The sequence below is a fragment of the Rissa tridactyla genome, chromosome 3, assembly GCF_028500815.1.
Source record: "Rissa tridactyla isolate bRisTri1 chromosome 3, bRisTri1.patW.cur.20221130, whole genome shotgun sequence".
Taxonomy (NCBI): domain Eukaryota; kingdom Metazoa; phylum Chordata; class Aves; order Charadriiformes; family Laridae; genus Rissa; species Rissa tridactyla.
In genome coordinates this window covers 48,020,742-48,044,996 of record NC_071468.1, presented here as the reverse complement: position 1 = coordinate 48,044,996, position 24,255 = coordinate 48,020,742, and the positions used below count along the sequence as shown (strand labels likewise).

General features: G+C 37.2%; 2 protein-coding genes across 5 annotated transcripts; one reads left to right on the top strand and one right to left on the bottom strand.

Moving 5' to 3' along the window:
- Window positions 1–395: 395 nt before the first annotated feature.
- DYNLT2 (dynein light chain Tctex-type 2) lies at window positions 396–4,139 on the bottom strand. 2 transcript variants are annotated; one of them, XM_054196442.1, is made up of 4 exons: window positions 3,917–4,139; window positions 3,139–3,345; window positions 2,153–2,311; window positions 396–830 (listed from the first exon to the last, which is right to left on the bottom strand). In XM_054196442.1, exons 1-4 carry the CDS (start codon window positions 4,001–4,003, stop codon window positions 720–722), a joined length of 564 nt encoding a protein of 187 aa, XP_054052417.1. In that variant the 5' UTR covers window positions 4,004–4,139; the 3' UTR covers window positions 396–719. The 2 variants fall into 2 exon arrangements, with proteins under 2 accessions (XP_054052417.1, XP_054052418.1); XM_054196443.1 differs by having other exon boundaries at window positions 692–830; window positions 2,202–2,311.
- Window positions 4,140–4,300: 161 nt separating this feature from the next.
- ERMARD (ER membrane associated RNA degradation) lies at window positions 4,301–22,478 on the top strand. Of its 3 annotated transcripts, XM_054197008.1 has the most exons (18): window positions 4,301–4,538; window positions 5,476–5,644; window positions 6,764–6,903; window positions 7,410–7,511; window positions 9,313–9,402; window positions 9,893–9,990; window positions 10,584–10,720; window positions 12,035–12,149; window positions 12,733–12,835; window positions 13,284–13,313; window positions 13,831–13,899; window positions 14,708–14,878; window positions 15,791–15,874; window positions 17,322–17,401; window positions 18,202–18,330; window positions 19,794–20,003; window positions 20,954–21,067; window positions 21,743–22,478. In XM_054197008.1, the coding sequence occupies exons 2-18, from the start codon at window positions 5,476–5,478 to the stop codon at window positions 21,900–21,902; spliced, it is 2,001 nt and encodes a 666-aa protein (XP_054052983.1). In that variant the 5' UTR covers window positions 4,301–4,538; the 3' UTR covers window positions 21,903–22,478. The 3 variants fall into 3 exon arrangements, with proteins under 3 accessions (XP_054052983.1, XP_054052984.1, XP_054052986.1); XM_054197009.1 differs by lacking the exon at window positions 7,410–7,511; XM_054197011.1 differs by lacking the exon at window positions 4,301–4,538 and adding an exon at window positions 7,647–7,732 and having other exon boundaries at window positions 5,527–7,511.
- Window positions 22,479–24,255: the final 1,777 nt, after the last annotated feature.

Below are 24,255 nucleotides of genomic sequence, written 5' to 3'. Positions count from 1 at the left end.
AAATCTCATCATTACGGCCCTTGCCAATTACGGCCCAGTCATCAATGGCCTCATTACCGATCCCGTCATCATCCTCCCGCCGTTGACATCACTCGACTGAAACGATCAAACACACCCCATCCAGCGCCCAGCCACCAGCCCCAAGGCAGGTGACATTTAATGCCATCTGAAGGCCCAGGGAAGCTGGAGGCTGAACTCACACTTCATTCGAGGCAAACCACTAGAAATTTGCACAAATTATGCAAAAGGGCGCTTCCCTCCTGACCATGTTTCTACACAAACCAGCATTGCAACAAAGATACACCTAGAAAATACAAAAAGGACGCTGCCTTTTCTTACAAAGGGCATGCTTTTAAGAATACCAATACCTGCAGTTTATTGTAAACATTCATTAACAACTCCAGGCATGCAACAGACAACCAACATTCATAATTTTGCAAAGTTTGGCCTTACACCAGCTGCTTCAGCTTCCACAGCAGAGTGTTACAACAGATGAAGCCCATATGTACTCAACCATACGCATTTTACAAGCATTTTTTTGGGTTTGTGTGTGGTTTTTTTTTAACAGAGAAAAATGAGCAAAATTATCTCAACTCTATGTTGATTTCAATGTGCCAACAGCAGTAGGACAAAAGTTACTACTAAAATAATGACATTCTGAAAATTTTCAAATATACCAGGTACCGTGATGCACAAAACCAGGTGTGGCTTTTGGAGCATTAGTCATAATAACAAGCCATTACCAAAGCCAGTGCAATAAATGTTCCCGTCTCACATTTAGCTGAAACCCAAGTATCTCTTTGAACATCCCAGACCCATCTGCTGGCAACCTAAAGGAAAGAAAAGAAAAAGCTATTTGTAAATCTATATACTATTTTATATTTTTTTAAAAGAACACACAGCATTATACAAATACTGATATAATTGCATTATGAGAGTTACAAGTAGTAACAACTGCAAAATTACAGTGAAAATGAACAAGTCCTATTAGATGTTAAAATATATGTTCTTGCTTCACTGTAAAGCTTCCACCCTGTTAGATCCAAAAATCTCTACACCAAAAACTCAGTTCTCTCTCATGTTCACCTGTTAGCACTTTAGTGTACTGTAACGGCACCCCTTCAAAAACAAAGTGAATAGACATTAGTTTTGGGAACAGATACAGCTAAGAAGTCACGTCACTGACTCCTCCACTGCCAACTTACACAGTCCACTTGTGACCATTTACTGGGCTCTCAGCTTTTTTTTCTTTTTTTTTTTGATAAAACTGTTTTCAAAGCTAAAATGTGTGAATTGACTGCTGGAATAAACATATTCCTCAGGAGAAAAAAGTTAACCTGAACCATTTCAGTAATCCATTTATAACCTCCAGCTCCTCAGTCAAAGTACAACTTCACAGACAGCACGTACTGTGAGACAGCACCAGAAAAGTAGGTAGACCCAGGCCCCTCCCAGACTGGCTTCATTACTGAAGGTGTGGACCCTTCAAACATTGTTTCACTAAAAGCAGGTATGGTTTCACCAGGTTTTAAGAGCTGATGATGAACACTCCTAAATGGAAGTGCTGTCTGACACTTGGGAGGATACCTTGAAAGTGTTCTGAATGCCAATGAGACTTTGCAATACATGTACATTTATATACAACATGGGAAAGTCTAAATACTTTTATTTTGGGTGTGCCAAATTCAGGTCAGTAATGTTATTTTGTAGTCCCAGGAGCATCTGTTTGGTGGCAGCTACAGTTAAAACCCAATCCCTTTCCTTGCCACCCCTTCCTTTCATGTCACCCCACTCTACAACTGCGCAGCATTTTGCACTGAACGTGACAACCCAACTGGAGATCAAAGTACACTGGAAAAAGAAAGAGAAAACTCATGGCAGTCATGCAATCATACTGGCACAGCACACAGCGGAAATAACCGGTTGACAGCGAAGAGCAGCACGGGCTGCTTACCGCTGTTACGGAACTCAGAAAAGAAGACAATCTTCACCAGGGCTAGGTAGAATCACACCAGTACCTTAAATTGTCACCTGGCATACTACTCCCCATAAAGAACCCAAAGGCTTCGAGACCACCTCAAACTACTTAAGCTGCTAAATGTGGATGAATTTTAAAATTGCAAAAGATATTATGAATAATAGGTTTGCTCACATTTATTGCCTGACCTGCCTTTTCCACCATTAGTACTGATACCACGTACTTATAACGGTCAAAGTCCAATGCCTTCACAGCCTTTAATATTTCTTCTGAGATTGAAGCACACAAGGAGGGACTAGAAGCTCCATCGTATTTGGCTTCTTGAAGTCTATTCTATCAAAAACATTTTTGAAAGATCTTAGTTTTCATCCTAGTAGTCTTTTGCAAAAATCCTTTTAGTCATTTCCACAAAAATATCAGAAGAATTAATGAGCAGAATAGTCAATATAGATGATACCCTCAAACAGCAAAGGCTGCGCTACTTTTACTCTAAAATGTTTTATCTATTTTTTCACAGTGACAAACACATCCAGAAAAATCTCCATTTAACAAACAGGAGTGTATTCTTCTTCACCATCATTTGGGCTTGGTTCACTGGAAAACAGTACTAAAACACCTGCTCCAAATATCCAAGGCATGTCTTCAAGACAGCAGAATTACAAGAGTTGGTTGTAACTATTCAAGCTATCACTAACGGCTACTACAAATGAGGGATTGTTCTCCCTCATTTTTGCATGTGGCAGTCAGACTGTCAAGGACACCAAGTATATTTTACGCAGGTCATGTGATATTAGTAGAACTAATTGAAGGAGCAGAATTCCACAAATTCAAGGTCGGCATCTTTGGATAACTGTGTATTTTGCAGATTAGGGCACTTGGAACTGAGCTATAGCTCAATTTGATTTAGAAATGACTAAGAGTTTGAGAAGCTTCAGCTCCATCTTAAGAGCACATGCTCAGTGGCAACCTTCCACAGGGCCTTCTGCATGTGTCAAAACGGAGCACATTCACGTTACATTTGTGTGCCAAACCTTGAAGTTTGCAAAGATTTACACATACGCTTAAGTTTATGCAACTTACACTGTTCAATTAATATAATCTTTGAAAGACAAGCTACTTTTGCAATGAAATTAGACAAACAATTTTAAAAAATACTATACCGTTAGTATCGCTTGAGCTTTGTCTCTTACTAAATAATCCCGAACTTTATTACGTGGCTCCAATCTGTATGTATTAGCATATCTTATCTTTGTTCTATTAGCTTTGAATGCCAATAGCTTAGCTTTCATTGAATCACTAAAATGCTCTTCTTCCAGTGGAACCATACCTAAAGCTTCATAATGTGATTGTTTCCTTTTTCCTTTCATCTGTGCAAGACAATAAAAAAAAAGTCCACATCACGTATCAATATTTTAGCATTTAGCAGTCTCTAAATAATACTTTATGGTGTACAGTTAAAAGGAAACAATCCTATTAGTCTGGGAATATGTTACAAAAAAACCAGAAAAGCTAGAAAATGGGCATATTCCTCTGGCTGTTGTGACATTATCACTTCGACTGAAAACACAGAACAGTGGTTAACTTCTGCGCAATTTTAACTTCTTTTCCACCAAAATCCACATGAAGTTTGCATGTAAACTCCGTCAATCGGACACACCAGGCTAGCGCTTTGAATCCACTCCGTTTTCCAAGTAAAGCCACACAGATATTAACATATGGGTCCGATCCCTCAAGCCGCCACCCCCCGCCCCCCAACCCAACGCGCGCTACGGCCACGCGACGGGCGCGCGGTGCCGCCGTTGTGGCCGTTACCGCCGCCCTCACACCCGTTCTCTTCCCTCCCGGCCCGGTCGGGGGACGCCGCCAGCACCGGCCTCCAGCAGCTAAACCCCTCCGGGTCTCCCCTGCCATGCCGCCCCCGCCCCGGCGGCCGCTCACGCCGTCTTTATCGAGCAGGCTCTGGCGCCGCTTTCCTCCCTCCAGGCTGGCGGCGGGGAGCTTCGGCATCTTGGAGCGCTTCTCCATGGCCCAGCGGCGCCGAGCGCCGCGCCGCCCGAGGGGAGGCGGGCGGGCGGACACAGCCGCCTGCCTTCTCCTCGCCTCCCTCCGCCGGCAGCCGCCGCCTTGGCGCTCCGCGCGCGAGAAGCAGCCGCGTGCCAGAGCAGCGCTCTTCCCGCGCGAGCCAGGCGTGACGCCACGCGCCGGCACAGCGTCGTGACGTAGAGCGGGCAGGCCCGGAGGTAACGGCGGCGGGTCGCCATAGCGGGGCGGGGCGGTGGCTTCCGTGAGCTGGCGGAGGGGGGAGGATCGGGGCCGCTGGGTCGGGGGTTGCTGCCGCCCCCCCGGGGCTGCGCGGTCGCCCGCGGAGCCCACTGACTCTGGTGTGGCGGGGGCGGGGGCGGGGGCAGCGGCAGCCCTGCCGCTGGAAACCCGGGGCTTGGTCACGTACTTTCCCCGGAAGAGTCATCTACCTGCGCCTCGTCTGCTCTGTTTCAGGCAATAAAGGGTGTCTGTGGTAGTTCGAGTTTTGCTCTGACAGTGAAACGCCGGGGACCTCAAGGTGAAAGACTGAATTACATGTTTTAAGGACATTTTATATTTTTCTTTAGTAGCAGATAGGGTACTCCTGATGGCAGCTAATAGCCATCCCTCATAGGAACTGTCATACTCGCGCTGTGCTGTTACCCATATAAATATGCAGTCTCTCCTTGAAGCCATGAATTCAGAAATTAGGTACTGTCAGGGTCAATTCCACTACCTAATTAAAGAGGAAAAAAGTGGTTTATGTTTAACTTTAATGGAATCTTTTAATATTTGTTGTGATACTTCATTTTCAAACGATTTGTCTGTCCTTTCTGTTTGATTAAAGAGGAAGCGTGACTTTTTTTACTATATCAGAAGCATTTTCCTCCTTGTTAGCATGAGCAGTTCTATCTTTTAAAATTCTTTAATTTCAATGTGTGCTTCTGAATCAGTCTGTCTTTCTCTTTAGTCTAATGTGCACATAACATTTATGGTTAGATTCTTCTACCGTTACTACCATTTTAGTTCGCACAGAATTCACATGCTTCCACCTCCCCCGCACCCCGCCCCACCAATGATTTTACTGGTCATAAGGACTGAAGCTCTTGGTTTTACTTGAAGTAGCCTCAGTTTCCCTGCAAGCACGGAGATTAGACAGAGCAGTTATAGATAATCTGGGATCTTTTGCTTCAGTCTATCTTGGCATCAGTAGATATGACCATTCAGAACTATACCATCCTGGCATTATGCAAATAGAGCAATTCTTCCCCTCAGTTTTCCACAAGGTGATTCTGCTCAGAGGGTTCCTTTCATCATATGCATAGGTGAAAGTTTCATTGCAAAATTTAACAACTTGTTTACAGATGCTGTATTACTATCTGTATATCTGTGCTTATGAGTATGCTTTAATAATCATTTTCTTTGTTCTCATGTACTTTCTTAATGCAAGACCTCCCTTTTTTTGTGTGTTCTAGATGGCGCTGTCAGATTCAGTCACTACTTGTCTTTCTCCACCTGTGCATTATGTGATTTGCAAACTTGGATTTGAGAAGACAGACACCTATGATATTAATAATATTGTTTCTGAAAATGGTGAAGTATGTTGGCAAGCTGTTACGGAGCATGTGTGTTACCTTAAATCAGGTTGGTGTTTACCTGTTGTAGTAGCGATACATTTAAGTCTGATGCAGAATCTCAGTATAGTTCATAGCAATCATAGGTCAGTTATAACATTTTATTACAGCAGAGCGTTATTGCTGCAGGTTAGAGTACATACAGTTCATATCTACAAGGAACTTAAAATTTTTCATCTGCATTTTGTATTTTGTTATTACTGGCTCCTAAGATTCATGTGATCTGTGCTACATATATAGCTCCTCTTTGCTTCCTCATTCATCTTGGTTCCCAGCTTCATGTGCCTGTACATAAGAGGTTCGGTTCTGCTTCTCTCATAATTGCTTTCTTCTGTGTTCTTTTTATCTCTTTTTGCAGTAAATATACAACACTCTGGGACCATCAGTATTCCTATTGTTGCTTCTGGTTTTGTTTCCCCAACTTTAGCTCATACAGAAGTACTGTTTGGTTTCCCTTCTGTATGTAAAACAGTTTACAATTGTTTTTTTAACCAAAACAAAGTATTTATGCCCTGATGAACTCATTGAATTTTAGTTCGCGAAATTGCATCATGCAAACTCTTATTAATTTCCGGAGATGGTAAAAATGATACATGATTCTGCCTCAAGCAATATATTTCAGTAAATCAGAAGAATTTATTTTCCTATAAAAGTGTCCCACCAAAGACAAGCAGTGATACCACTCTGGAAGGTACCACATCCATCTGCGTTCTTTAAAGGGTGTAAGTGGTGCAACTTCACCGATCCCTCTGAGTTTGCACTAGCTTCCATCTTGATTATGTGGAATTTATGTACTCTAGTAGGTTCTTCCCACTTCAACAACACCAGAACATCATAATCCTCTTTAATTCCATATTTTCTTGCATTAAATTGTTTGGGGGTTTTTTTGATTTGGAGAAGGTACTTGATCTTATCTAGTTTCACACTGTACTTTTACTTTTCTATATCTTATATATGTGGTCTTTTGGACAGTAAATTGTAGTGTATCAGTTGTGTTAAAACAATCTGGATAAAATTCTCGGTGCTAATTATGTACACAAGCTGTAGCAGGTTTTAATCCTTGTGATTTTTAAAATATTGGACCTTTGGGATATTGGCACTCTAATCATCTTCTGTTTTTCAATTTAAGATCAAAGTGTGGATTATATTGAAAGCATACGATCATTAGGACCGGTATGTGAATCTGTTAATTTGCACTTCAAATCTCTGACCAAGGAGCAATTTGTAATTCAGTATGCATTATGGTTCCGCTGGACAAACTGCTCAGAGGTATGGAAACATCTGTTGACACTTTTTGTTTTGGCACATGAACCCTCTGTGGAAGTTTAATGTGGAAGATATCAATGAACCAAAATGCTTAGAATTTGTAACTAATTGTCCTTCTCTGATACATAGTTGCTTCTAATTTTCCCGACTTTGTAATTAGATTGCATGGAAGTTATTACAAGAAGACCTGAGGGCCTGTTTTAACCTAACATGGTGGGATTTTGGTTTTCTAATAATCTGTGCTTAATATCAAGTTTTAAAGTCTAAAGTTAGTGTTGATAATTTTTATAGATGTAAGGCACTAGATATATTGCAACTAAAAATACAAGAGGTGCTCTAGGGAAGTTTCTTTCCAGGTATCTACATTTTTATCTCTTTGGCATGGTTTTTTTTCTACATCTGCGTAGCAACTATCACGGAGGAATATTTAGGTTTGTCTGTGTTTTTGACAATTTGATTTCTCCTTTCAAATATTTAACACAACATTCTTCCTCTCCCCCATCACACAGTTATTTCTTGAAGTATTTGATGTTCTACAATATACGCAAACTACAGAAGTTGCTCTTGGCTTAATGAAACTAACATCATGCTTGGAGCGAGCCTTGGGTGATGTAAGTGCTAGCATGAGGAGTCTTGCAGATTTGGTTATATAAGATGAGAATGACCTCTTGGATTTAATTGCATGTTGAAAAAGTGAGATTACCCTGTACTGTAGTAGTATGCTAATAGCCCGGCTGCATTTTGAGTTGGACAGATGTTCTTTTCTGGATCCAGTTGTGCAAATGGAAGCATCTTCTGGGGCTCCTTCACCTGTGCTGATAGAGTTGCTTGTGTGAGTGCTGTTATTAACCAGTTTCATTAAAAAAGAGCAAAGTTTGTTTAATCAGTGTATGTATAGTAGGTCTTTGTTACTCTGATTTAACTGAAACAGGGAGCAGCATACCTTCTGCAGAAAATCTGATGATGTAGAAACTTCTGTGAGGAGAGGCAGGAGCATGCAGCTGGAAATGGGCTGCTAGGATGACTTCTTTCCTCAGAGCTCTGTTCGCAGAGTGTACATCTGTTTCAGTGCTTCGGCATGATTCTTGTGCTGCAAAAACATCTAGAAGTCAGCTAACAACTTAAATTCTTGACCTAACTGATCAGCTGGGTAGATTTGGGATCCATCCTGTAGTCCTGAACGTTTGTCTTGTTAACGTGTTCCTTCTTGCCTTTACCTTGTAATAGTTATTAAAGGTATGCACTCTTGTTATGCTTAAAGAGTTCGTGCTTAAAGTGTTATGCTGCAGGAGTTCAATGACTGGCATGAGGGAAGCAGAGGGTATGTGATATGACTTAGACTTAAGAATTCTGACTGGTATTAAGAAACTTGTGTCGTGAATCCTTTTTGTGTCGTGAATCCTTTTTGTGTCGTGAATCCTTGTTGATGGAACATGAATTAGGCTATGGTTCAACATTTGGTGATAGCACTGCTTAAGTTTGTTCAGTCAGTCTTCACAGCCGTCTGCCGGTATTCTATATGTTATGTGAGTGCAAATATTTGAAGGCCTAGTAGCAAGCTAGATTAATGAACTGGTCCGGGTACCTTTCCACCTTTTTCCCCTACTTCCATTTTTGTTATTCAGTTCTATCGGTTCCTAGGTCAGCTTCACTGCATGACTACACAAACAGATGCCACCACTACTTATGGGCGTGCAGGTTAGGGAGAAGGGAGCAACAGCTGTTTTAAGAGGCTTTGGTGCTAGGTCGTATTGCCCACAGATAAGATAATATAGCTGGTTGTTAAAACTCTAGGAGGACCTCTGGAGAAGTAAATGCCAGAGAAAGAACAGTGGGCTAATTCACACCTAGACAAACAAATTTGCCCATGAGTGGGGTGAGGTGTTAAGTTTTGAAGTAATGAAAAATTATGAAAGACTGGAAAAAAATGCCAGGGAGAATAGAAAGAATGGAAGGCTTCATAGCAGTTGAGACTAGAGATGCTGAGATTGCCCCACTAGGATAAAATCTAGTTTAAGGAACAGCCAGAATCAGAAGACAAACCACAAGTCTTCTTGGTTTAACATGACAGACACTATAGATTTCTAGGGTAAGAATGAAGTATGGTGTCCTGGGTAGAGTTTATTCCCTTAATTATGTGTTCTTGTTGCGCGTTCCTTTTTTTTTTTTTTTTTGGAAGAGAAGAGCAGTATGCGTACAGACACTGTGGAAAGCCTAACCATGCGAACATTAAGTAGGATATCCACTGTTTCCTGATATATTCCATAAATTTTAACATTTTGTGGGTTTTGTTTGATTAGTGTTTTTACAATAATGAAAATGGTTACTGGGTGAAATAGTCAAGTTGTATGTTTGAAATACAAAGAATTATACTGAATTACTTATGTTATCTGTTTTGCTTTTTTTTGATAGGTCTATTTACTGATAGGTAAAGATTGCCCTTTCCTTCTGAGAGACTTGCTTGCTTCTGAGAAGCTTGCAGTTGTCTTTGGACAAGCTGTAGTAAGTACATAGTTTTGAAATAAGTAATAAATACTGAGCTGGTTTTCTTCTTGCCAAATGGCAGGTTTCCAGGCATAACCATTGCTTGCACAGAAGAAGAGTTTGTAAATTCTGTAATGTATTGGAAAACTTTTCATTTTACATGTTACAGTCTGGGGGTTATATGGCAAAAATAGTGAATATTGTAAATGGAAATATTTTTTAAGGCAAGCTCATAAGTTCTTATTTGCTTTTGTAGATGAAAAACCTACATACATAAAATTTCACATATCTTTCAAGGGGGTAAGCAAACTACAGAGTTGTCCACCTCTTTCTGAGTTACTGGGAATTGCAAATAATGAGTTGCTGTTAGTGTGGCAAGCTGTGGCCAGTCATTTTGACAGTAGGCATTGTAGTTTCTCAATAACTTCTGAAATTTTCTGTCAGGGAAAGATACAAGGTAATAAATAATAGATTTCTTCATGCAATAATCACTTTGTTTATTAATTAGATGAATGTACTGAGAGTATTCATTGGATCTCCATATGGTCTGAATCTTCGTAATGTTTTGTGGCATGGTTTTGCATCCCCACAAGAAATTCCTGCAAAGTAAGTTACCAAAAAAAAAATCCCATTTTCTTACTAGTCAGACTTGAGAGTGCTTGAAAAGCTGCTAGTAAAACTTATTGCTCTTATTGAAAAAAAATATTTAAAAAAAGAAAAATATCCAAAGACCTCTGACAGTATCCTGACAGTTTTCCTCTGCTGCTGCTGCTTCTTTTGGAAAGGGATTTCCATAGAATACTTCAGCCATTATAAAGCTCATCAGTTTTAGGACCATTGTTTTTTTTACTAACAGGAAAAGCGAGAAAGCTTAAGGTCTTTTTTTGAAATGTGGTTCCTTGTCTATCAGGGCAGTCAGGAATAACTCAGAACAAAAGGCAGAGGAATGGGGTAGGAGAAGGAGCAACAGCAGCCAATGTAGAATACAGTGATGCTTTTTTCCTGATTCTGCATTGTTTTTTCATGCTTGTGAATGCAATTAATTATTAAGTGCCCCTGCTCAAAAGAGATGTGGAGCATAGGCTTTGGATGTTCTTTGAAAAAAAACAACCCACCTTTTGTCCCCGGCCCACAAATGTTGATTCTTTGCAGGTTTTAGTTGTATAAGCTTTTCTAATATATTATGGTATTCTCCCTAGATATTGTGCTATGCTGCTTTTTTTAACTGCAGGATTGGGTCAGTTGTTACAGACGTATCTTCTGCAAACTAAATGCATTTTAGTACATCGACCTTACGTGATCTTTGTTAGCTTAGAGGAGCTTGATGTATTTCCAGGCAAGTATTAAACCATGAGCAATTTTTTATTATGCTATATTTACGACTGTTCCATTGTCAAAAAGTGCTGTTGAAAATAGTGCATTTTCCACAGTTCTAAAATTGAATCTTAACTAAGATGCCTGTATACACTCTCATTAGATAAATCAATCATACTTGTGGGACAACTTTTTAATATGTAGGTGGTTCCACTGACTATTGAATCAAAAAATACAGCGTTCTAAAATAATTATAACACATTGAAACATTTAACTTTACTGCTTCTAAAAGACTTCAACTGTATGTTCCAGTTTTTTGATGATGAGAGTTTATTTCAAGTAATAGTCATCTAGTTTGCCTTTACAAAGTCTAAATCTTTCCAAAATCAGTGTGTTCCAACTGTAAGGCTCCCAGCAGGAGTGACCTGCATTTGACAGGGAAGGTAGTGCTAAAACAGAGTAAAGGATGTTGACACATCTTCAGTACACATATGCTTGTCTCAGGGGAGGACCTGAAGTGTCAGATTAAAATCTTCTCATCTCCCTGGCTACGGGCCTTACTTGGTTTATTCCTACTATTTTTAAAGCAACAACAGCATATGGGGGATCTTGGTGTCAATGGTGGTCATGGCCAATTTGTGCTATGTAATCAATTTGCCGGTGGAACATCTGTTCACGGAACTGAGACAGGGCTTCTGGGAACCAAATCAAGCTGATAACATTCCAATCATCAAGTAGTATAAATGCCGTAGCTGTTGAATTGCTTCAAAAAAACACCTACTGCAATCAAGTTGCACTCGCCATTTTAAGCTTTCTCTTGGATAAGATATTTATAAGTGAATTCATAAGTGTGAGTTTCATTATATGGTAGCATTGAAGTATGAAGTGTTAATTTATTATGCTGGATGTCAGCACAGAAAATTGTTAAAGTAGGAACAATGTGCTCATGTTCAAATGTTCATACCATTTACCTAATTGAAATGACTAATATATATTACAGTCTTTTTAAGGATTTGAAGTAGGTGGAGAACAACTCAACAGAAGCTGGGTCCAGTTGCTGTGTAGTCTTTTAGTCTCAGTAAAAAGCAGCCACAATTTTTTAATTGTCTTTATTCTGTTAATTTTATGTTATCACTAAAAATGCAATCTTATAAACGCAATTTCTTATCGTAAATGTAGTTACCATTGTATTTGCATAGTTAAAATAAATCGGGTAACTTTTAAGTCTCCCTTTAAAAATGCTGAAATAATCCTGTATTCTCAGTGAAATATTAAGAATGAATTAGTAAATCATAGATTGTATGTATTTTATCAATGTTGTTTTGCTAACTTGCAGATCTCAATCATGAAATGCTTTCCATAGCTGAAGAGCTAGTAAAACTGTCCAGTTTTGTATTAAAAACAATGTTACCATTTTGGATGGATGCTTTAACAGCTTTCAAGCAAAGCAGGTAACAGTCGTTTTGGGTTTTTTAAAAATATTTTTTAACAGAATATAAAAAGAATATATTCTGTATTTATAGCATAATAGCAGCATTTGTAGATTCCAAAGCTTTTTGCTGTTGTAAAACTGTTGCTTAAGAACATATAGTTATGCATTGTTACGGTGATCTTTCAGAAAGTTTGTAGATTTCATGCTTTATTTTGTGCCACCTAGGATTATAAACTATTTTGAAATCTAAAAAGAACTATTGCAGATGTAGCCAAAAGGAGACCTTTACAAAGCAAGTGGAAACAAATCTTCAGATATTGACATGTTGGATTAAAAAAAAAAAAAATTACATTGTTTTGTCTTCCTCTCCCCTGCTCCACCTTTTTGTAAGTTATTCTCATCTCTGAGCTGGTTTGAATTCAGTGGTCAGTTTCTGTTGGGCACAGGTAGTGATTTATTGTTTATTTACAAAGTGCGTTACAAAGGAATTTTGTTCTGGGTTGTTTGGCCTGAGAGTGTAACTCTGGGATGGCTCTATTTTCCATTTGGATTAGATTTATAAGGGGGGAAAACCCCTTTGGGTATCTCTGTTATTTTTTCAGGTATGCTGACTGTGTGATTCTCTTACTTCCTCAGCTGGAAGTTGGACTTAGATTGCTCTTCACTACAACTAATAAGTGTCCAAACCGTTTGCTAACAGCTGAGGTAAAATTTCTGTCTAAAGTCAATTATGATTTAGGGCTAACAATATTTGCAAAGTATTTATTCTAGAAGCATAGTGTCTAAACATTTACAGATTTTCCCCCAAGATTTTTCAATCAGTTGTGGAACATTATTTACAAATTTCCAGCAGACTTTCATGAATGTCTCTTATCTTTTTGTAAAGATGTCTGCCAGTAAAAGAGGTCTGAAAAAGTACTTGAAGGTTAGTGTTCAGAAACACTAGTTTAGGGTGGAAAGTAGATCATGTTATATTTATTTTAAAACACTTGGCACAAAATCCAACAGCCCCTTTTTTCACTTGTAAGGGGTTGGTTTTGCTACTCCTACACCTCTGGTTCTCATGCAAATGAATAAATATAAGTTTGGTATGCATGTCTAGTTAATTGGTTTTGCTTGAAAATTGAATAATATTCATTGTCTTTTTTTCTAGCCTTCTACTCTCTACACCACTTTTGATGAGGTAATTTGGATTTGTATTTTTTTTTAAATATGTGTCAGTGCCAGAATTTAAAAACATGCATGTTTTCCATTACTGGAGACTAGAAAGCACTTTCTTTTGTTGGATAAGATATTATTTCTGATTTTTTCCCAAATAGAAGATGACGGACAGTAAACATTTTAAATTTGGAGTCCCTCAGAAAAATATAAAAATTAATACAAATTTTAATGGACAGACTTTAATTTCTTCTGAATGTTTTTATCTTGAAATTCTTCATCTCGTAGAAACAAACATTCTGTCATTTTTCATAGATTCAGTTATTCAAAATAAATACAAATAAACATTGCAAGCAGAAATCCTCAAATTTTACAACTCATTAATTATCTCAAATGGTCTGTGAGTAATAATTAGGCACATTGATTCTTGAGTGGCAGAAGTAATCGCTTAAATTTTGGGGAACTAATTGCTTTAGTTGGTGTTTTTTCTTTGATTGTTTGGCTTTCAGTAATAAGTTTCTTTTCACATTACTTTTTTCTAGATGCTAGCAAAGCATTTGGATAATGAAGAAGTCAACCAGCTTCCTGCAGTTCTTGAGGAACCTACCATGGCAAGTGTTTTGAAAGTTTTTTTTTGGTTTTGTTTGGGTTTTTTTCCCTTGTTGTTGTTTGGTTTGATTTGGTTTATATTTAATAATGTATTTGTGATAGTAACAAATATTTATTTCACGTAGCTTATCTCCAGCAGCTTAGAACCAGAAGCTTGTTACCTTTTTTCATTGTGAAGGATACAAAGTAGTACCTGATAAGCAATATTGGGTTAGGATATAAGACTATCTGAAATATAGAAGTCTCAGAGATATTTGTCTTTAGACTTCTGAAGATCAGCTGAATGGGGCAGAGGAAAAATGGATGCCTCATACAGGGAAAATTAAAACTTATTTCTGATTGCCTCTGAGACACTTCTTACACTACCTGGGCAGATAGCACAAAGACATATCTGCAAACCTACCAGAGCACATCCTGCATCTTGCCACCCAAACAGATAGTGAACATGAAAACTAGGGGCGTTCAATTTAGAGGCCTTTTGAGACTGTAGGGGAGACCTGAGTTTATTGTCCTTTTGCCAGAGGCAGTGGGGCTGTGGAGGACTTGGGACACAAAGCTGAAGGAAATCTGTTGTTACCTCTCATGAAATAGCATGTATGTTAGTTTTGAATTTCCTCAGAAGCTACCAAGAGTTGCCTTTTTTTTTTATTTTGCTACTAGCATAGTTTGCATTTTTTTTTCTGACCATCTAAATGCCCTTTTCCTATAGACATGATCACATACTTATCTTTCAGAGGTATTCTATACACTGACTATATTGCATTCTATGTATACAGTAGAATTCTCTACACTTCGTGTATGTTTCCACAGGAATTTCTTTGGGATTTCTTGAATCACCAGGAGGGTCCACGTATAAGAGATCGTTTAAGCCATGGAGAGATCAATCTAGAAGCATTTCCCAGAAAAGTAGCTAATCAGATAGTTGCACTTGCAATTACTCTCCTCTGCAGATTCTCAGATGAGGACATGTTTGCTTTTAAGGTAGGGACCAATATTATGCTCTCAGAAGATTTTTTTCAGGAGTTTTGGATGGCAAATCTGATTTTAGAGATTTCTGATTCAGAGAGAGATTATGACTGAATCTTGATAGCAGCTTTTTGTGGAAATGCAGTATTCCTCCAAGTAAAAAATTGTGAAAGTATTTTTTCTAGTTTTGTAGTGAAATAAGTACAGAATTTTTTGCAAAAGATTACCCTTTCTTATTGCACCTTAATTCATTTGCTTAACCACTCCTTATTGACATGGTTGATCCATAAATTATAGTGGTTCCACTGAATTTTATTTGTCAAATTTTGTCCGTACCTAGCACATTTATCTGCTGAATTATTGGAAAGGTATGTAGAACAGCCGTAGCTCAGTCACTGAGCTATGTAATATTTGAGATTTTCTTTCTCTGAGACACTATAAATAATGACGGCTCACTAACAGAGGTGTGATTTGTATCCACACTCTATACTGTGAATTTGTGAACACTTTTTGTCTAGCAATACAAGTTTCTCAACATTAGCAATTATTATATTTGCTCCCCCCAGTATTCTGTGAATATTTAGGATTACTTCTTTCAATATCATACAGCAGCCTGTGAGATAAATCTTCCATTTATTAGTTGAAGCTCTTTTTAGTTTGTCAAGATATATTGCGTGCTGCTGCATTAAGAGAGTACTTGGTTGCTTTTCTGTCAGCTGCTGTCAGGTTTCATAGTTAAAATGTGTCAAAGAAATTAAGCTTTAAACACTGACTGCGCTGATTACTGCTTTCAGCCCTCAGACATTTGGAAGACATTGACTTTGGTACTCTAGGTGGCTTCCATAAAGTAGTTATAAGTCTAGGTCTGCATACGATTAGGACAATTTAAAGAAACTTTTGTCTGTTGTCCATGATTTTGTAAATCAGGAACACATGGCCATAAAACCACTGATGAACTGTGCAAGTTGCTACCGTTCTCGATTTCATCCAATTTCCCGACTCAAGAAACAGGTAGGTACTTCCCACTGTGAAAGCATTTTGGTCCTTAAAATTGTAAATCCTTAAAATTGGTATAATTGTTGTGTTCATGCTTTGATTGCCCTAAAAAGTTAAAATCTTACTTTTTTTTTTAAATGAGCTTTTTAGTTTTATCTTTTGGACTTTACAGGAATTTACAGTTGCTAAAATGAGATGTAATTAAGCACAGTCCTTTTGATGTAATTGGTGTTTGTGCCCTTGTGCTGGTTTTGGCTGTGGTAGAGTTAATTTTCTTCATAGTAGCTGGTATGGGGCTATGATTTGGATTTGCGCTGGAAACAGTGTTCATAATACAGGGATGTTTTCGCTATTGCTGAGCAGTGCTTACGCAGAGTCACGGCCTTTTCTGCTCCTCTCACCAACCCACCAGCGAGGCTGGGGGTGCACAAAAAGTTGGGAGAACACACAGCTGGGACAGCCGACCACAACTCTCCAAAGGGATATTTTGTACCATATGATGTCATGTTCAGCAATAAAACTAGGGGGAAAGTTGGCGGGGGGCTGCTGCTTGGGGACTGGCTGGGCATCAGTCAGTTCCTGGTGAGCAGTTGGTTTTATTTGCATCACTTGTCTTTCTTGACTTTTATTTCTCTGTCTTATTTTCCTTTTAATTACATTTTTATTATTATTTTTTTATTATTATCATTGATAACAATTATTATTTTATTTCAATTATTAAACCATTCTCATCTCAACCCATGTGTTTTCTCATTTTTACCCTTCCAATTCTCTTCTCCCATCCTCCTGCAGGAGTGAGCAAGCAGCTGTGTGGTGCTTAGTTGCCAGCTGGGGTTAAACAATGACAGTCCTCGGTCACTGAATAGCTTTATTCTTACCTGAATGTTTGCTGTTCTGTTGCTTTCTTAATCTTCTTGTTCTTTCTTATGTCAGGAACACTCTGTTTGGTCACGTCTCTAGGAATCTTGGATTAGGGTGTAACTAAAGTTTTTCTTGTATAAAAGCCAGCTGATTAAGATTCTGTCATTGTAGTAAAATGTGCTTTCAAGTGTCGTGGTAGTTCTCTGCCAGTCAGTTTATGATTTATTGAACTGTTTGAAGATGTTCTTCTATTGATTTGAGATTGCAGTAGACATACTTAGTACTTTTAATTTTTGACAGCATTCAAACCGTGTATTACAAAAGTCATGTCAGTTAATTTTTTATTAAAAAGAAAATGGAAGAAAGAATAGTAAATTAGTTGATTCAGGTGATGTTTTAGCATGAAAGTGTACATCAAGACTTTGTGCCCTAACATAAACCTTAACAATTGATGTCAGCTTATGCAATCACAACTACTGAACAAGTAATTTACGACCTGTTGCAGTTTTTTTCTAAAATAGCCACTAAGAAAATTAAAATATGTTGTCCTGTCTGTCAAAAGTTACATTTTCCATAACATTTTTCATGGTACATTTTTGAGGTGCTGGAATGTATGAAGAGCATTCACTTATGGCCTGAATTGCCAACAGTGCCTGAGGAACACGTTGAAACAACTAAAGGGTATGTACGTGCTATTGAAAAAAAGATAATTCTCAAAATAGTTACAAAGAATGGGATTTGAGATGGTGACATGTCTCTTCAAATAAATTACCAGGAAGATGATAGACACCAGAGGGGTTGTGAGAAGATCCCTTTGATCTTTTTAGCTTAATCTATGCTACATACATCAGTACAAATACTATAGAAACTAACAACAGTGTGCTAACTTGAAGGGAATGAGAAGACATATGAAACATACAAAGGTGTTAGTGGCTCCATATTCTATTTTTGAAGAGATGCTGAAGGGGCAGTTAGGAAGTTAAAACAGAGCTTGAGTCCATCACAATAAAAAAAAGAAAAAGAAAAGATGGCTCACCAGATGAAAACCAGAAAATAATTTCTTATTCTGAAAAGGGCTTGGTTACCAAATCAGTGGAAGACTTTGCTTGTAACATTCTCTTGTTATTTGAAAAGGAGAAAGTCATTAATATCACTGAAGGAAACTGTACTTGTTTAGAGCTGAGAGGTGAAAATTCAATGCATCTAGCACATACTAATATGCTGCAGGATTTTGATGAATGAATAGAGGATTAAGGGTGGTTCAGAAAACTATTGAGACTGAGAAAAGGTTGGGTTTAGTTGGAGAAAGAAAATCATGCTTATAAGGTGGAGGGAAAAGAACCATAATATCAGAGAGTGAGAGTGGACATTGAATACACTGCTATCCGAAAAATATGCTTCTTGATGTATGCCATTAGAGAAATAATAAGTGCTACACAGTTTTATCATCTCAAATCTTAATTTTTTCTTTTGTTTTTAAGGTTGGAAGGAAATGCTGAAGCTAGTACTTTAATTTTGATGATGTCTGAAATTTTATCTCGGCTACAGCGATATATGCCCCAGAATTGCTATAGTTCAGATGATCCCATCAATAGTGTCCTAACAGAGAGGTGAGTTTGATGTTCTCCTGGCTCCTGCTGTCGGCTTCTACATGCAGCCCAATACAAGAACTCTCAAGCCTAAGTTACTCATTTCCCTGATTTTAGAACAATGCTTGAAATGTTGCATGCACTTTTCTAATGTTGCTTCTGATTTAATCTAAAGAATTTAAGAATGCAGCTGAACATCATCTTCAAAATTAAGATGAGACATTGTAAATTTGGGGCATTATTACAGTGGAGCTTTTACTTGGAAATTAACATGATAAAAATAATCATTTTTCAGATTGGGAAAGCAAAACGGTTTAAATATTTATGTAGTGACTAGATTAAGTTGGGTTTAATCTGTTTTGTGTGCTAAAAATGCATCAGAAATTAGTTTTCATGTACTTGGTGTCACAGCTGTGTGTGGCATTTAAAATAGTAATATGTCACTACATAATTCTGTTCTTACCTGTTAAGGCCCCAAAATAGAAGATGTCTTGTTATACTTGTTGTCAGACTTGGAGGTGTGTTAGTTCAGTTATATCTGACTTGGAATAATGATCAATGGCACTCTTACAGCAGTCTTAAGAGTCCCATGACTGAATGAATATGTCGGAACAAAAATCTCCTAATCGAACCCATTAGGCGTGGGCAGAATAGTGCAAAGAGGATTCTACCTGTCACTTTACTTACATAGCGTGTGCGCCTTCTGTTTCCTACCTGTCTGCACTTTTTTCATGTATGAAAAAGAAGCCTAATTACTAAAGTATTAAACCATTTTTAGTGTTTTCTGACTTTATTGCTTTTTGTGTTTAATGTTTTGCTGTCTCAGAGATAGTTTGAGCATGAGGGAGATTAAGAAACATTTCTATAAGAACAGAGTGTTTAAAGTGATGTGTGACACATTAGGTTAGCAGATTAGAATATGACAGCAGAAATATATTTGGGTGCTTTAACAAAGCATAATCTGGTGTGGTGTTGATTAAAACAATGACCTCACCACCTGCATTTCACAAAATGTGAAGTCTGCTTCTTGTTCTGCCCAGAAGAAAGACCACACACTAATGGGAGTACTCATTAATACCATTTGTTTGAGTGAGTTTTATTATGGTGGATGTTAATTCATTGTGAATTGAACTATGGTGGGAGGCTTCAATGACAACCCTGCTGTGATTTTATGTGTTCACTGTATCATTTCAGCCAGGCAGTTTTGTTTATTGTGGTTGTATTTCTTTGATCTGAAATGGAAAACATATTCAGCAGCAGCAGTTTTGCATTTATATTCAGTAAAGTAATGGACAACACAATCACTACCCCTACTACATAGATCCTTGCTTTTTTTTTTTTTCAGTCATGAGGTTGAGAGTAATCTGTTTTCAGGTTTTCTGAGTTAAAACATTATGAATCAAACCACACCAAATATGAAATGCATTTCATGTTAAATCCAGCTAACAAAAGGTTGAAATTAACAATTCCTTCCTGTTTTGGAGGCTGCTGATTGCACTATGTGATACTTATATTTGCACACTTTTTTCGCCGCGACCTGTTCTGGAAATAGTGGTGGTACTCCGTAAAATAAGCACACAGTGCCATCAAGTGTCTGAACAAGTTATTGCCAGCACTGAGTTGAGATACAAACAGTGGATGAACAAGACTCTACGTTCTCGCCAGAGGCATAACTATCTACGCATGTTGAACAGGTTGGCTGATGGTTTTTCTTTACTTTGTGGTTAGGTTTATGAGAGTGTGGCTGCATGCTGCTGTTGCTAGCTTTCAGTGGATTGTCTTCCAAGTTTAAAGTCAAACAGTATTCATGTGTTCTTGTTAACCATTTCAGAGTTGTCAACCCAGATTTCTGTTATGTAGTAATACTGAAATAACAAGAAGATCTCAACTTGGAGAATAATTTAGTGGGTATTTTTAGCATTGCTAGATTACTTCTCTGTAAATTATAAGCTTTCAAATAAGAGTATCGTTTAAATGTTAGATTGTATTTTTCAGTTGCTAGCTTTTCCTATTTAAGCATAGAAATGCCATTCAAGTTTTAGCTGAATGCAATAGGTTAAACTGATTTCAATACTCTACCTACTCTAGTTCTGCTGGTTTTTATCATTATACCTGGTCACCCTTTTTATAGATAGAAGTGAAATTGTTTAGTACTTCTTTAATTTTGTTCCTATTCAGAAGTGTTTTCCCGAGATTTATGAATCTACTTTAAAAACTGGGGAAATTGTAAATATTTGTATTCTTGTCCAGGTTATGTTCCTAAAAATGTTAATCGTATTATTTAAGAAACATAAATTAAACTGACAAGTGACAATACGTATTTGCAATTCAGTTGAACTCCACTTTATTTGTTATCTACGGAGTAATGGCTGCTGGTGAGGTTTCCTTTGGAATCTTAACTGTATGTGTTTCTTTTTTTTTCCTTGTTTTGAGGTCTCATAATTTATAGTCTTCATTTATAATTTTGATATTTACTCTGCTCTTTGCTGGAAGACATTTCATAATCTTCTTTTTGCCTCAACTATGCAATATACAGCTATTTTGTATGAATGCAGAAGTCTGAAGAATTTTTTTATATTAATGATTTCTATTTAATTTGGGTTTAGTTTTTTTTTTATTTTAAAATATTTTTGCTTATTTCTAGCATTAAATTTTTGTCTCCGGTGCTGCGACTCATCTTAGTGTTGATTACTCTGGAACTAGTCAACATTCATTTGGTTTGTAAGAAGAATCCTTTTGATTATCAGCAGTATCTAAAGTGAGTATATAAGATTTACATCATGAAAATAGGAAGTTTTACACATTCCTTTTTGATCCGTAATATAAATCCTGTAGAGAAAAGAATAAAAAGGAACAGCATGACTTCTAATACATTGTTGTCCTTCTTTCTGTCATTATTGTCATCGTTATATCTCAGACAACGTTCACCCAAGAACTAAAATAACTTAGTTGAAAATATATGGTCCAGATATTAAATATTTAATTTTTATTAGACTCTTCCTTAGGATAGATAGAGAACTATCACACACTCAAAAAATATTAATACATAAAAGCTGTATTTAATATGTTGGTAACGTCGCTCCTTGTGTGTCAATTAACAGCTGGTTGGATATCATAGGCGTTGTGAAATATTTGACTGAGAAAGGAAAGGAAGCCATTTGGGGAAAATTATATCACACATTTTATCACCGCATTCTTCCTATGGCAGTGTTTAATTGCAGTTCTGAAAATCATCGCTTCTTACTGTGAGAATGAGGGAGTGGTTCTCTTCCAGAAGTAGAAGAAACCATAATGTATTGATCATCCTGAGGGAGATTTGGAAATCTGGAGACATTACCAGCTTTAAATCAGGCATTGAGATATTTTTCTTTGTTTCTTTTTTTCTTTTTATATCCTTTAATGAGTTTTTCTTATCTGATTTTATTTCTTGTAGGTTTTTGAAATCAGTCTTGCAGTATACTGAGAACTTGGTGACGTATACAAGCTCTGAGAAAAACAAGTGGGATGAAACCATGGAGCTTACAAACAAGGCTTTGATAAAAATAAAGGAAATCTGTGACAGAAAGCTAATGTTAATGCAGCTAGCTACATAAATTAAATGGGTTTAAGATTATTTGGACATTGTTATACCTAAAGAGTAATGGAGTCCTCAAATTTCACATGTCTAATTCAAAGAAAAACTTCATTGTCAAATTTTTGATGCAAGATTTAGTCTTTTTGTTAGTAGGTGGGGTTTGAGATTGGAGTTGAATGATCAAGCTTCCAAAGAATGGAGTGTTTGCCAAATCCAGTGAAAAAGATTTACTGTAAGCTAAATCAGGATGATGCAAGTTCTACTTTAAGTATATTGTGTGTTTTGTAGATTGATTTTATTTTTTTTTGTACTTTTCTATTATACTGGAAATATCTAAGAAAAGAGTGTGAATAAAAGCTCTGGAAAATTTTAAAATCGAAAAAGTAATTTTTTACTTTGAAATATACTGGAAATAATGTCAGACACTGTGATCAACATGATAAGAAATGTTGAACATTTAGCACAAAGTAGTGCTCATTGGCAGCTGTGGTTGTTGTTATTAGTTCAAAACAGAGTCAGATCTTGCACTGAGGTAGAGTTGGTAATACGGTAACCAGCTGTTTATATACCAGGATTTAAAGGAGGTAGGGGGGAATAACTTTTGCATAACATGTGTTTGTTTTGTTCAATTTCATCTGCTCATTTCCAACACATATCTAGCCAGTTAGTGAGTTAATTTCATGCAGATTAAATATGAAAACTCACATGCATATGCTCACAGACATGTGCTTATTGCAGTTCAAAAATTTATTCTCTTGTTGCACACAACATTCATTTGAATAATTTATTTTTTTTCAACATAAATTCTCCCCTTTTCTCATCCCCAAAGAGTAGAATTTCAAAGGAATGCATCAGTTGAAGAACTGATTCACAGAAAGACCACCAGTCTCTTATCCATTTGCTTTCTCCTGTTGAGAGTAAAACAAGAGGGTAATGTCTGGAGAATGTTTGACTCTACAAAGGATTTAGAGATTCAAGTTACATTTTAATAAGATTCTTTGCAATGTTTCCTGACTGGAAATCACAGTGAGAGAATTATTAGTTCAGTTTATTCATTGTGGGGGATGGATATCAACTAAGATCATATTGTATTCTTCATGCTACTCTTGCAATACATTGTGCGTGCCTGAAACTTAACTGTGTCACTTTCCAAGTTTTTTTGTTACTATGGAACTGAATGATGTGAAGAAATCTGATGCAGATAAAAAATGATTAAAACTGGGAATAGAGAATAATGCATCAAATGAGTCACAGTCTGAAATTTCGGCTTTTTTTTAACACCTGAGTTGGCAAATCCTAATTATATTTTTGAAGACTTATTTTGTACCCGTAGACTTTGCTCAGATGTGTTAACTCTGCTAAGCGTAGCTTGGCAGTGACATTTATGATGACACTCGCTTTGATGATGATAAGTATTGTAAGGCAAAAAATTTGTTTGAGCTTTACATATTTATTATAAGAGAGAGATCAAGAAATTAAAACACAGAGTCATGGTTTAAAAGTATATAAACAGCTGACACACTTTCTCCTTTTGAAAGTATGTTCCTGTACTGAAAAGCACCTTATAAACTATAGATGTTTATTTTCAACATCATAAGTTCTCCTTTTGTTCCTATGTTTAAACTTTGCTATAATGATCTTGCATGCGATTCTCTTCATATACTTTTACCTAAGATGGAGCACGTTGACAGTTTTTCCTTTACTAATTAGTGCCATAGATGTTATTTGCTGCTTTCTGTCTGCACTAAGAAACATGATGGACTTCTGGCCGATTTGTCAAAGATGCTTTTCCAGTTTGTTTTCCTACCTCTGAAGCTCTCTGATGGGAACGCTGCTACCGTCTATTTTTAAACAAATCTGTAACAGACTGGGACAATCCAATTTATTCTGACTTAATGCTGTCATTTGCCAGTAGAGCTGCATGTGGGGCTTATGGTTTCTTCCTGCTGTTAAAAGACTTGCAGAATAGAGCTGCAGAATTCTCTATATTCTACAATGCACACTGAAGAACAAATGGCAAGAGACATGATAAAGATCATGGGGTTTGTCCTTTATCAGTTACTTGAAATGACTTCTCCACTTCAGTTATTCATCTTTGCCATCTGTTTGGAGTCACTTTGAGTTTTAAGATATTAGAAAAAATCTTGACTCTGAACATTTAGTATTCCTGAGAGCAAAAGCAGCTTGGAATAACCAAATAAATCCAGTGGGTACACACATGAGTAATGCTGACAAAACACATCACATTTAAATGCAAGTGTTCTGATTTTTGTTGTCCTAAAGGGAATTAATTCTGGAGCTCAGCTGTCCGAAACTGCATAGTCATCCATTAGGCATTCAAGTAGTTGTTTAGTCTTTTTTCAAAATTCTTT

Coding starts and splice junctions, on each gene's coding strand:
- DYNLT2 (XM_054196442.1), bottom strand. CDS start 4,003: ATGGAGAAGCGCTCCAAGATGCCGAAGCTCCCCGCCGCCAGCCTGGAG. Junction 3,346..3,916: donor GCCTGCTCGATAAAGACGGC/GTGAGCGGCCGC, acceptor TGTCTTGCACAG/ATGAAAGGAAAAAGGAAACA. Junction 2,312..3,138: donor AAGCTCAAGCGATACTAACG/GTATAGTATTTT, acceptor TGTTTTTGATAG/AATAGACTTCAAGAAGCCAA.
- ERMARD (XM_054197008.1), top strand. CDS start 5,476: ATGGCGCTGTCAGATTCAGTCACTACTTGTCTTTCTCCACCTGTGCAT. Junction 6,904..7,409: donor GCTGGACAAACTGCTCAGAG/GTATGGAAACAT, acceptor CCCATCACACAG/TTATTTCTTGAAGTATTTGA. Junction 21,068..21,742: donor GATTATCAGCAGTATCTAAA/GTGAGTATATAA, acceptor TATTTCTTGTAG/GTTTTTGAAATCAGTCTTGC.